Source organism: Globicephala melas, chromosome 17, assembly GCF_963455315.2.
Source record: "Globicephala melas chromosome 17, mGloMel1.2, whole genome shotgun sequence".
NCBI lineage: Eukaryota > Metazoa > Chordata > Mammalia > Artiodactyla > Delphinidae > Globicephala > Globicephala melas.
In genome coordinates this window covers 72,200,406-72,214,432 of record NC_083330.1, presented here as the reverse complement: position 1 = coordinate 72,214,432, position 14,027 = coordinate 72,200,406, and the positions used below count along the sequence as shown (strand labels likewise).

Here is a 14,027-nt window from a genome sequence, read left to right as displayed (position 1 = left end):
TTCGCTGAAGTGACAGAAGGGATGGCGGCCTAAGGTGGTGCATCCCAGTCCAGGGCCATTCCCACTGCACCACTGGAGGCCACCATGGGTGGTGCCCCAAGGAAGGAGAGAAAAAAACGAGGACAAATCGTAGTATCAGCAGGTCAAACGTAGGAGCACACGGGCAATTGGTCAGCAGAAGGTACCCCCCCGGCATGAAACCCCATCTCGGAAACAGTGATAGAAGAAGCCTGTGTAAAGCTCTATGAAAAGGTTTAACATTTTTAAAGGAGATAGGACACAGCAAGAAGCAGAAATAAAAGCAGGAGAGGAGAATGGGGTGGAAGAAGGCAGGCCTGCCCCGCTTTAAGCAACCTTTGGATTCATGAGAAAGAGGTGGTTCCTCTGGGCAGGCGCCGCCCTCCCCATGGTCCCACCGCCTGGTGGGACGGTTTGCAGAAGCTCCCATCTCTCCTGCACTCAGCCAGGGGCTCTGTGCCGTGGAAACCGTATGACCGTACTCCACTGCCCAGCTGCAAGGGTGAACACCAGCAACTCCCTTTGGGTTCTGTTGTTGTTTGTTTGTTTCTGATAAACCTTTAATTTTAGAATAGTTTTAGATTTACAGAGAACTTGCAAAGTTAGTACAGAGAGTTCCTATATACTCCACACCCCATTTTTCTATTGTTAACATCTTGTTTTATAGTCAGATATTATCTCTATGGGAATCCCAACGCCAACCATTTAATTCATGAAACCTAAAATAGTATTGAACACTTACTATGTGATAAGTGCGGGGTGTCGGCAAAATAACTGAGAGAGCAGACAGCTCTGTTTTTTTGTGGTTTACATTCTCACAGGAGAGACAGTCAGTAACTTGTAGATAAGGTGGTTTCAGACAGATAATAAATAGCAAAATGTAACAAGAAAGTGACTCGCAGAGTTGGGTGAGGCAGTCTTAGACTGGGTGGTCAGGGAAATCCTCTTTGATGAATTGACATATGAGCTGAACCCTGAAAAATGAGAAGGGAAGAAAGCATCCCAGGCAGAGGAAAGAATGCAAAAGATCTGGGGCAGGACAAGCTCAAAAATGAGAGACCAGAGAAGTGGCCTGTGTGGCCACAGCACAATATGTCCTGACAGGCGGCAGAAGCCAGCTCAGATATAACCTTGGAGGTCAAAGGCTTTTGAGCCAATCGGACAGATTCTTTTATAATCCAGGCTCCACTCCTTATGTGCTGTGTGACCTCAAGCAAGTTACTCAACCTCTCTGTTCCTCAGTGTCTTCTTTATAAAGAGCTAGTGGGACAGAGTAACATCCAGAGGCCTTGCAGCTCTGCAGCCATCATGACTCTTGCATGCAGTCCACACAGCGGTGCTGGGCATGCACTTTACAAATCCACCGGCACCATCACAGCAACCAGGGGCCAGTGATGCTCTTGGAGCCTGTGACACAGATACCTGGCTGTTCAGCTCCAGTGCTGTCCAGCTCTTCCCCTATGAGAGCCCACTCCTCACTCCCTCTATCCTCCCAAAGAAGAAAACGTGGGTTGACATTACTCCAGAAATGGATTCTGGATCTGAGATTCCCCAGGACCAGCAGCCCACTCAGAGACACCAGAAAGGGCCGTGAGGAAAGGAGACATCCATTACACATGCTCTGGGAAACTCCTCAGGACATTCCCAGACTTGCCTGAAGAGCCTTTGGGACAGGTTGACAAGATGATGAATGTCAGACACAGAGGAAAAGAGTTCAAAAGCCGAGGGCTAATTGCCTTGGGATAAACTCTGACTGCAGGAGGCCCCTGTAGAATGCCATTGCCCTGTGCTGGAGATTAGCCTGGGAAACGGGAAAGCTTCTCAGACTGGAGTCAGAGCCACACGGCTAGGTGGTAATGGCCACCATTATTGAGTAATGAGTGTGTGCTCTGAGATGTTCTCACAAAAGCACCATTAAAGCAATACAACCACTGTCCTTGCTTTTAGAAGGATGTTTCCATTAGGAATATGCTCACAGGCAAATCAGAAAACTGTACTAATAGCGGCTTAAACAAATAGGGTTCGTTTTTGTTGTTTTCGCACATGGGGAAAGGTCTGGAGATAGAGAGCTCCTAATATTGGTTGGGCTGCTTTGACTGTGGCATCAGAGACCTAAGCTCTTTCTGGTTGTTTTCTCTGCCATTCTTACCAGTTGCCACATTACCTCATGCTTGTTGCCTCATGATTGCAATGTGGCTGCTGTCAGTCCAGCTATCACATCCATTACCAAGGCACTCCTATTTGAAAGGGATTGAATAGGCAACTAATGCCACTATATTCAAAGGGTAAGCTGAGTCAGGGGTCTGCGGCACGGTATGGTGGAGATGACATGGAATGTCTCCTGTTTATCACTTGCGAGCTATGAAACTTCAATACCCTCGTCTCTCTCTGAGCCTCGGTTTCCTCATATACAAAAAGGAAGACAGTGATGCTAGTATCCATGTAAGGATAACAAGAAAGGGGATGTGAAATTTCTTAGTAAACAATTAAGTGGCATGAATGTTCCAGAAATTGCATGGTCCTCTCTGTGTAACACAGCATCACTGGGCAAAGAGAATGCTCTGGACTCAGCCTTCCTTGGCTTTGAATGCCCCCTTCTCCACTTATTACCTGGGTGACCAAGGTTAAAAAACAACTTCTCCACATCACAGTTTTCTCATCTGTAAAATGGGGCAAGAACGGTATCTTGCTCACAGGGGCAGCGTGCAGGTTAAAGGAGATAATGCAGGGAAAGGGCCTTGCCTGTCACCACCACATCACAGGTGTTCAGTAAATGGCGGTTTTTAGTACAATATGCCGGTGACACACAATTTGAAACCTTTCTGTTCAACCTCTCCAAGTTCCAGACCCGCTGCTTCTACACCTGTCCTGGATCGCTTGACCTGGATGTTTCACAGACACTGGAAGGGAAAGGAAAAGAGGATGACAGCCTAGAAACTCATACCTCTCCCTCCTCCTTCCTCACAGGCCCCTGTCTGAACTGTCACCAAGCCCCACCAATCCCATCTCTCTAATATCCTCCCACCTCATTCCTGTTCCTTCCTCCCTAGAGCCAGAGCTTCAGGGCACATTCCTAATCCTCCAGCCTAGAAACACCCTGCCAGACTACTGCTTCTCAAAATGTAATGTGCTGGCAGATCAGTTAAAATGCAGATTCTAAGTCCTAGGTCTGGGGAGAGGTGAGAGGATTCTCCATATTAACAAGCTCCCAGGTGATGTTGCTTCTGCTGGTCTGAAGACCTCACTTTGCATCACCAGGCTCTAGAATCAACTGGATTATGGGTAAAACTCTGGGCTGTAGCCCAAACCCCAGTGCTACCACCACCACTGCCATTGCTGCTGCTACTACCACCAACAATGATAACAACAACAGGGCTTCCCTGGTGGCGCAGTGGTTGAGAGTCCGCCTGCCGATGCAGGGGACGTGGGTTCGTGCCCCGGTCCGGGAAGATCCCACATGCCGTGGAGTGGCTGGGCCCGTGAGCCATGGCCGCTGAGCCTGCGCGTCCGGAGCCTGTGCTCCGCAACAGGAGAGGCCACAGCAGTGAGAGGCCCGCGTATCGCAATAAAAAAAAAAAAAAATTGTAAAAATAATAATAATAACAACACCACCTAGTATTTGTTGAGTTCTTACTGTCTTCCAGGCACCCTTTTAGTCCTTGTATATTTGTCATCTCATTTAATTTACATGAATTCCTCCCAGTCTGTGGATGAGGAAACAGAAGCCTGAAAGGTTGTCACATAGACAAGATATTTCAGCCAATTAGTAATGCAGCTAGAGTGCAAAGCCCAGTCTCTTATGGTCTAGGGACATTAGATTATTCTTGTGACGTCTGTCTTAAATTTCCTGGAGCCGATGATTTTTGGTACCTGGTGTCAAATCCCTTTGGCTCACATCTAATTTCAGGCACAGCCACGGTGGACAGTGATGCCAGCAACTGAACTTAAAAGAGCTTTTGTATTTTCTGCTTTCTGTGCATATGGTCCAGAAGAACTGGGTGTGGGTGCGGAAGGGTCAGTGGTGGAAAACATCCCCAGGGCAACCGTCAGCCAATGCACTAGCCTTCTGTTCTCAGAGGAGCGATTCTGGAAAACATTCGACACATTGCAGATGACCCAACAAAGTCAAGACTCCATTGTCTCCACTGGCCTCCTGTATAACACACCCTCGTGGTAGCTTTTCCTCTACTGTCTCCATCTCTGCTCCCTCCCTCCTGCTTCCTGAGGTCACCTTCAAAATAAACTACTGGTACCCACGTCCTGCTCTCACGCACTGTGTCTGGGGAAACCAAACTTTCATAGGACCCAAAAGGGCATGGAATGGGTAATAGGGGTGAGTGGGTGTACGGTTTTAGATGGAGAAAGGATGGGGAAGAAAGACGAATCGAGCTCCTGTGTTGAGTCAAGAACAATTACACGTGCCAGCTCGCTGAATTCCCACATGGCTTGTGGCTAAATTAAATATCCCCCTTTTACAGGGGAGGAAACTGAGATCCAGGGAGTTGGAAGAGCTTACTGAGGTTACTCAGATAGCTAATGATTCAGACACAATTCAAACTCAGATCTGCCTGACTCCACACCCAATGTTCCCTCCTCCATACTGTACCAACCCAAACATTCCACAGGGAGACTGCGCCCCAGCCTCCAGGTGACACTCCCTCCGTTCTGCGCTGTGATGATGCAGCTGTGGGAACGGGCATCTGCTTCTTGCTCTGCCCTCCACAGCCTTAGTGATAATATTTGGATAGTTGAGAAGAAACACCACCACTCATCTACAGTCTTTTACTTCTAAAGACGAGGATGGGTTATTCACCAAATATTTGTACAACGTATTTGACTTTTGCTGACTTTTGAAAATGTGTCTCCTAAAGACACGTGACCCTTCCCTTTGTTTACTCTTTTGGTTTGTGGTACAAATCACGGGTAGGCCCCAGGGAGGCATCCCTGCTAGCAAAGCAACACGCACGCTCTCCATGGACCCCCCGCGCCTCAAGGGATTTGGCAGAGACCTTGCTGCACTTTCTTCTGCAGCCATCACTTCTCCCGAGTAAAGCCCAGTGGTAAAAAGTCACGATTCTGGAGCCCAATATGTCCCAGGAAGTAAGCACAGGACAGGAGACTGAAGGCTGGGTTTCAACGCCAGCTCTATACCAACCAGCAGTGAGACCTTGAATGAGACACTTAGACTCACCGAGACTCAGTTGTCCCATCTGTAAAAGGGCTCCATCGAGGCATGGAGCACGTTCTTCTTCTTCTATTTCATTGATTTTAAGACAGGATTTTTGGTTTGTTACATTTTAAAAGCTTCAACAACAGACAGGATGAATCCTAAAATCCGTGGCATCTCAGATTGATTAAAATACAGCATTGAAGAAACTATTCACATCCAGGACAAATAGCTGAGGCAGAGCCCCCAGGCCTAGAGCTTCTGCGCTGGTTGGTCACTGACTCTGAAATCCCCAAAGTGTTTTATATCTCACCTAATAAAATGACTGTAAAAGTTGGTAGAAAAAATAATTAAAATTCTTTTTTTAATTATTAAAACATTTGGCAAGGGGTCATGCTGTAGGAATGCAGGAAGCACAGGCTTTGAGGTGGAATCCTGGGATCAGAGGTCTGGTTTAATAACCTGGGTTTCAGGTTATTAAAAACTGGGTTAGGTTTTCAGACAAGATCTGTACCAAATATGTATAAAACTGCCAACGTTCTTATCTATCACTAACTAGCTCTTTGAACTCGAACAAGTTGCCTAGTCTCTCTGAGATTCAGTTTCTTCATCTATAAATTGAGGGGGAATAAAAGTGCTTTCTTCATAGTGTTGTAAAAATTAAAAAGTTAATACACGTAAAGTGTTTTCATTAGTTCCATCGTGTATGTACTGCTCAGTAAATGTCAGCATTTACACACACACCACAATAAGCATATATGTGTGTCTGGACAATGTCCTAGAGTTTTTCTTTATCAGACCCTTCAAGTGCACCATGAGTGCCCCACTTTACAGATGAGAAAACAGAGACCAGAAGCTATGTGACCCCCTGAGTTCTCAGAGCTACTAAGTGGCTGAAGTAGGTTGGAGAGAAACCCAGGTATACACCACACTAGAAGGCATCGGAGTGACCATCTTCCCCTAAAAATTCCCTATAACCTGCTTTCCCAAGGTCTTCCATGGGAATAAAGGATGGCCAGGGGCATAGAACTCCAAGGGCTGCTTTGCTTATATTTGCTTTATATTTTGGGCTTCTGAATAATTTTTTGTTTTGGGGGGAAAGGGTTGAGCAGCTGAAAAATAAACAAACAAATACTTATAGGAATAAATACGTAAGTGTCGAGCCACTGGCTTCTCCCCTCCTCCTAACTTTCCTCTTCTGGAAAGTGAGACTCAGAGAAGGGAGAAGCTGGCTGAGGTCTCCGTGTCGTTTGATGTCAAGGAGAGCCCCAGAGGCTGGGTCTTCACGCTGCCATCTCTCCAAGACCCACACCACCTCTCTGCCAGGGAACCTCCATAGTGTATGTTACCCTGAGTTTGATTTGGAGAAATTAAGCCATTTTAAACTCCACCACAGACTGGACTCACTGAGTGCCTGTCCAAAAAACCATGAAGACAACTGCAAATCCCAAACTAATGACATCACAAGCTGGCATCCTTCTAAGGGTGGACGCATGCCATTTTGAACATGCACTGCATTAGTAAGCAGTGGAATGCTAATAAAACGTGTGCAATAAATTGCATTTTAAAAGCATCATGGGAGGCTGAGATTGCTCTTTCAAGAAACCCTACGAGGAATTCTTTGATAGAGTAAGAAGGGGGGAAAAAGCCTTGAACAATGGAATAAAAATCATTCATCTGAGTCTTGTCAATCCAGACTGTAGTATATGGAGCTTCCTTTGAGCATGTTGCTTTTCGTGTGTGTAGCCTATGCCTGAACACTCATAAATAAATCAGCGGGGTAACTATGGCTGGAAAGCAACAGCTCCACCTCTCACCAATCCCCTCTTATCTAGTTTCTCCCCACCTCTCCCGTCCCTCAAAAACGAAAACTACTTCCACCCTTAAAATATCTAAGAATAGCGACTGGGCCTCTGGACCACAGATCCTCGCTCCCTCATCAACATCTTTGAGCATCGGCAGCTCCGGAGGCCAGGGTAGGAAACTATGTGAAAGAATCCTCTGAGGTCACAATTTCTGGGTGTCACTGGAACATCTGATCATCATCCCTTTGGCAATTCCAGCCTTCTCTGGAAGGTCAGTAGAAGTAACTGTTGTATTCACCTCTACAGGAATCAGACTCGGGCTATTTTGGTTTTCAGTGAATTATGCCTTTTCAGTTTGGGACCCAACCAAGGAGGTTTCCAGTGGAAGGGGGAGATTCTCCAGTCGGGCTGGAGCCTGGGCTGAGCTCCAGTGCTGCCTGTAATGAGAAAGAGATGTCACCAGCCAGGCAACTCGGAAGATGCCCTGGAAGTCATGGCCCGACAATAACTGATGTTCCCATCACTGTCTGTGCAACAATGCGAAAGCCACCAGCACAAAGCAGCAAGGAAATGCAGTCTAAATAGCATCATTAAGTCTTCTGTAGAGGTTTGACTAGGTCAAGGGTAATGGGCCAGTATCATCTTATGATCTAGTAAACAAAAGTGGTGGCACCTTTGGATGAAAAAAAAAAATCTAAGTTAATGAGGTCACGGTGATTTCGAGCAAGGAGAACAGATGGGCGATGAGGAAACCTGAGTTCAAGCACTTTGATTTTTTTTGGGGGGGGGGAAGCAGCTTGGGGTTCTTAGTTCCCCCACCAGGGATTGAACCCGGTCCCTCTGCAGTGGAAGCATATGGAGTCCTAACCTCTGGACCACCAGGGAATTCCCCAAGCACTTTGATTTTTAAGCAACCCATCCTGTCACCTCTCTGAGACTCGGTGTCTTCATTTGTGATGCAGAAATAGCATCTGCTCAACTGAAGTTAGAGAACAATTTGGGGAATCAAATTAGATGATGAATGTAAAAGCGTTTATCAAAAGAACACTAGTTCAGGGGATTCCCTGGTGGCGCAGTGGTTGAGAGTCCGCCTGCCAATGCAGGGGACATGCGCTTGTGCCCCGGTCCAGGAAGATCTCACATGCCGCGGAGCGGCTGGGCCCGTGAGCCATGGCCGCTGAGCCTGCGCGTCCGGAGCCTGTGCTCCGTAACGGGAGAGGCCACAGCAGTGAGAGGCCCGCGTACCGCAAAAAAAAAAACCCAAAACAAAACAAAAAAACACTAGTTCAGAGGGAGGAAAGAACACAGGCTTCAGAATGAGGCTGCCCTCTCTTCCCCCTTCTCCTATGTACAGTTAGCCATCGAGTCCCACAGAATCTACTCAATTAAATTCTCTATGTGTGTATCTCCTCCACCCCTATCCCATGGCCCTAACTCAAGCTCATCTCAGCTTTCACCTATATTATTAGAACAGCTCCTCGCTAGCCCCTCTATATCAAGGTATATCCACAGGGCAGTTAAGGTGATTTTTCTAAAATGCAGCTCTTAACAGCTCCCCATTTCTCACAAGAAAAAAAGATTCAGTTCTTGTGTAAGGCTTAGCAGAGCCTTCAAGATTCACCCCTGCTCACCTCTTCACTTTTCTATAGCCAGAAAACATGGCAACCTCAAGGAACAATTAGTAGCTACCACGGGTGTTGCGTGGAGTAAGGACCAAGATGAGAGGTGGGTGCAAACCTCTGCTTCCCCGCTGTCCTGCTGTATGACTAGCTAGCAGGTCACTCGACACTCAGAGCCTCAGTCCCCTCATTTGCAAACAAAAAGGGTAACATTACCTTGATTTAAGGATTGGATGAGATCATGTATATAAACACCAGGTCGATATCTGGCACATAATAGAAGCTTAATATATGACAGCTGCTCTAGGCTTTTGCTATATTGTAGTGTTGTTTCCCTTGTTTATGGCTGAGAGAGGTGTTCCTCAGTGGGGTCCACGGACTGCCAACAATCCACAAACTCCATTATGCACCTGCCTCAAGATAAGGGGCTTGCACAGATGTAAACCCACTCCTCTCCCTGAGAGTCTCCCAGGGTCCCACCCAGGGCACGGCTGGGATGCAGACAGTAGGGGCTCAGCCCTGGCCCCTCACAATGGGACCCCGAGAAAACGGTGGTGATACGGCGGGTCCAAGCAGAGCTGTGGGCGTTTGCTCCGACCCTTCAGCCCAGTGGTGGGGGAGCAATCGGGCTCCTGGCCCTTTCATTTAACTTCTTATTTTCCCTTTGGCTTCCGTTCCTTCGCAGCATCTGGTTTCTGTCACTGGACAGATGATATCTGGGGCCCAATTTCCTTGACCTCCCAAGGACCCTGAGCCTCCACTGGACTCATCAGAACTGTGCGTCCCAAGCCAGAGGAATGTGCCTGCGAAGATGGGGAAGCAGCCTGGATCCAGGAAGGAGGTTGGGGATCATAGTGAGGACCTGGAAACGTGCCTGGGCTGCGCGAAGGCCTTGGGCTGCCCAGGCCAACTCAGCTGTCCCGAAAGCCCTCCAGAGGCTCCTGCCACCTCCTGCCGCCTCGTCCCAGGCCCCTTGCATGGGGCAGGGCCAGCACTGAACAACTTAGTTGTGCAAACTCTCTTGAAAACAGAAAGCCCTCGATAAGAGCTGTTTTCTTTCTCATTATCATTATTATGAGACACTAAACGAGCTTGCCTCAGTTCAGAAGGATCTGTCCAGATGCGTAAAGCACTGCCAGCGTCTCCACCATTCGGGAGAAGGAATGAATGCTGAGCACTTGCCATGGGCCAGACACCAAATTCGATACTTGACAGTCATCTGTCTCACCCTCTCACAAGCTGATACAAATTACTTTTCGCTTTCTCTTGAACTTATAGAGGAAGGGATGGAATCCCACAGAGGCTGGTGACTTACCTGTGCCTCATAGCTTCCACAGAGCTGAGCCAGAGCTCACAGCCAGCTGTGCATAGCTCTAAAGACCACCACTGTTTTCACGACCCCTTGCTGTGTGCTAAGAGTAAGTACCAAAGCGGAAGCCCCAGTCCCGCAGGAAAAACCTGAACTTGACCATAAATGAGGTCAGGAGGCAGATCTGTAGTGAGATAGGACTCGAAGGAGGGGTCCCCAGAGATGCCATTGGCGCACTTGCACTTAATGCAGAGCCCCTTCCTGCACACTCGGAACTAAGGGAAACTCCTGTCCCCAGACCCCACCCTGGTCTCAGGGAAAAGCAGCTTCCAGGAGCCACCCCCTGCCAGGACGGAACCAGCACTTTAGAATCTAGAGGGCTGATTTGTATTTTTAACAGTTTTATTGAGATATAATTTTCATACCATACACCTTACACATTTGAAATATGCAATTCAGTGGGTTTTAGTATATTCAGAATTGTGCAACCATCACCACGATCAATTTCAGAATATTTTCATCATCCCTGAAAGTGACCCAGTATGCTTGAATCATCATCAGAGCAGCAGCCCACCCTTTTCCTCCCAGCTGGAGGCAGCCAATAATCAACTTCTTGTCTCTATATATCTGCTGATTCTGGACATTTCATAAAAACTGGACTCATATAATATGTGGTCCTTTGTGACCAGCTTCTTTCATTCAGCATAATGTCTTCAAAGTTCCTCTGTCCACACACCATGCACACAGTTGTAGCAGGTATCAGTACTTTATTCCTTTTCATGTCCAGATAATATTCCACTGTATGGACATACCACCTTTTCTTTATCCATTCATCAGGTGATGGATACATGGGTTGTTTCTATGTTTGGGGTATTACAAATGATGCTGTTATGAGCGTTCACAAACAGGTTTTTGTGTGGACGTCAATTTCATTTCTCTTGGGTGCGTATCTAGGAATGGAATTGCTGAGTCACTTAGTAATTCTGTTTCACCTTTGGAAAACTGCCAGACTATTTTCCACAGTGGCTACAGACACCAGCAGTGTGAAACGTTCCAATTTCTCCCCATCCTTGCCAAAATCTCTTACTGTCTGAACTTTTGATTATAGTAATCCAAGTGGATGCGAAGCAGTATCTCATTGAGGTTTTGATTTACATTTCCTTAATGAGGAAGGATGTTGAGCATCTTTTCACATGCTTGTTGGCCATTTGCGTATCTTCTTTGGAAAGAACACTGCCCATTTTTTAAATTGGATTGTCTTTTTCTTATTAACTTGTAAGAGTTCTTTCAAATATATTCTAGATACAAGTTTCTTACATGATATACAATTTGCAAATCTATTCTCGCATTCTGTAGGTCATCTTTACACCTTCTCAATGGCATCCTACAAGCACAGAAGTTTTTAATTTTGAAGAAGTCTAACTTATCTATTTTGCCGTTTGTACTTTTGGTCTCATATCTAAGAAGGCTTTGCCTAACCCAAGGCCGTGAGCATTTACTCCTGTATGTTATTCTAAGATTTTTATAGTTTTAGTTTACATTTAGGTCTATGATCCATTTTGGAATTACTCTGTGTGGTGTGAAGAAGAGGTGCAACTTCGTACTTTTGCATGGGGATATTTGGTTGCCCCAGCATCTTTTGTTGAGAAGGATATTCCTTCCACACTGAATGGTCTTGGCACCCTTGCTGACAAATCAGTTAACCAGAAAAATGAGGATTTAATTCTGGATTCTGAATTCTATTCCAATGGTCTACATGTCTATCCTTGTGTCGGTACCACTCCATCTCGATTACTGTAGGTTTACAGTGTTAAACACATTAAACAAGGGGGCCTTTAGACTGGGGTGGCTCTAATGCCTTGGTAGTCTGTGCATGCAAACCGAAACTTACACCAGAGTCAATGCACTCAAATTCAAGGAAATGAAACCTGAGGACAGCCAATCACAAACAGCCAATCAGCCTTTCCCAAACAAGGCAACTGCTCAAGCTCCAACCAATCAAATAATGTCCTCGCTTTGCTTCCGCTTCTTCTCTATAAAAACCACTCCCCTGGCTCCTGTCTGTGGAGGGCTCCTATCTATTCAGTTTGGCACTGTCCCATTTGAATGGATGCACGCTCAAACTCCAGAACGTTTTAATGTGCCTCGGTTGATCTTTTAACAGCTGACTTTTGAAATTGGGAAGTGTGAGTGATCTAACTTTGTTCCTCTCTTTTTCTGGCTTGTTTTGGCTACACTAGGTCTCTTAAATGTTCCATATCAATTTTATTATCAACTTGTCAATTTCTGCAAAAAAAAAAAAAAGTCACCTGGGATTGTGTTGAATACATAGATCAGTTTGAGGAACATTGCCGTGTTAACGGTATTAACTCTTCCAATCCAGAACATGGAATATCTTTCCATTTATTCAGATTTTCTTTAATTTCTTTCAACAGTATTTTGTACTTCTAAGTTTTTGTACTACTTGTGTTAAATTTATTCCCAGATAGTTAATTCTCTCTGATGCTATTGTAAATGGAATGTTTTCTTAATTTCATTTCTGGAATGTTTATTGTTCATGTATAGTAATGCAATCAATTTTTCATATTGACCTTATACTATGCAACCCTGATGGATTCATTTATTAGTTATCATAGTTTTTTTAGTAGATTCCTTAGGATTTTTACAAGAACATGCCATCTGCTAATAGAGATTTTTTTTTTCACCTTCCTTTACAATCTGGATATCTTTTCTTTCTTTCTTTTTTTCCATATACTTGCCCTGGCTAGACCCTCAGAAGGTGTTGAACAGAAGTGGTGTGAGTAGACATCCTTGTCTTGTTTCTGATCTTGAGGGGAAAGCTCTCAGTTTCTCATCGTTAAATACGATGTTAGCTGTGGGTTTTTTGTAGATGCCCTTTATCAGGTTGAGAAAGTTCTATTTCTAGTTCATTGAGCTTTCTTATAATGACGGGATTTCAGATTTTGACAAATGCTTTTGTCTGCATCTATTAAGATGACTATGTGGTTTTTGAAAATCGGAACATCTCCATAGGTTGACAAATGTCCCCTGAGGTTTGTGTGTGAGGAGAAGGGGAGCATTCCCAGTTAAGACCCACTGCCTTAGAGAATTACCACGAGAATTCAATGTTATAGCATTGGCGTGTCTGTCCCAACGTCTGGGACACAACAGACACACAATATAGAGTGGGCTATTTTGATTTTTATCCTCCACCAGGACACTGCTCAGGGCCTGGAGGACTGTGTGTGTTTAAACAGAGAGGAGCTGCCCAGGCCCCTCAGGGGTCTCCTCCGTGACCTAAGGGAGCTTCAGAAACCTCAGCCCCAGACCCAGTGATTCCAGACACAGGATCTAGTGAAGACAAGTGCATTCAGCCACCCACTGTGGTTTTCCATTAAAACCAAATTCTGCCAGCCCCTCCCCAAAGTCTGTTAAGAAGAAATCAGGGTGGACATTACGTCTTCACTAGGACACTGCTAGCTTAATAGCCCTTGGCTCTGATCTGCCCTTATCTTAGCTCAAGGGGCCCCTGGACAGGGCTGGCTGATGGGTTCAAATATGATGCCTGCAGTTGCCCTTCATTGGAATGGGATGGACCCCTGAGCCTGGCAGCTCAGTAGTGAAATTAATCAAAACCTTAGATGGTAGGTGACTTAAATGCAATGTCTCTAATCCTCACAGCATTTCTGAGGTGACATTTATGGCCATTTTACTGGTAAGGAAACCGGAGATCCAAGAGGTCAAGTGACCACATAGCAATAAAGGATAACCTGGGTGATTAGAACCTACAGCTTGGATCCAAGGATTATAACATAACCACTGCTAAACCGTGTTAAATCTCACACACACCCCATACAATACATATGCACACCACACACACACACACACACACACGCGCGCGCACACACACACACACACAAACACACCACCCCTGCCATTTCATGGAACAGTAGCTCACAAACTCTTGGGAGGCAGATTGAACAAGAAGCACCGACATCTCACGTTTACACAGAGGCGTTTGCTTTCCTTTGTATTCACCTGCAGAGGCTCCCTCTGAATTCTCTGTGTCTGACTCAGAAAAGGTGGGTCTGGGGCCAGGCGAGAAGGAA

The 14,027-nt window shown here is 45.9% G+C and overlaps 1 protein-coding gene across 1 annotated transcript; it reads left to right on the top strand.

Moving 5' to 3' along the window:
- The first annotated feature begins 7,332 nt into the window (after nucleotides 1–7,332).
- LOC115863393 (protein FAM229B-like) lies at nucleotides 7,333–7,575 on the top strand. Its single transcript, XM_030876273.1, has one exon. The coding sequence runs from the start codon at nucleotides 7,333–7,335 to the stop codon at nucleotides 7,573–7,575; it is 243 nt and encodes an 80-aa protein (XP_030732133.1).
- The last annotated feature ends 6,452 nt before the right edge of the window (nucleotides 7,576–14,027 follow it).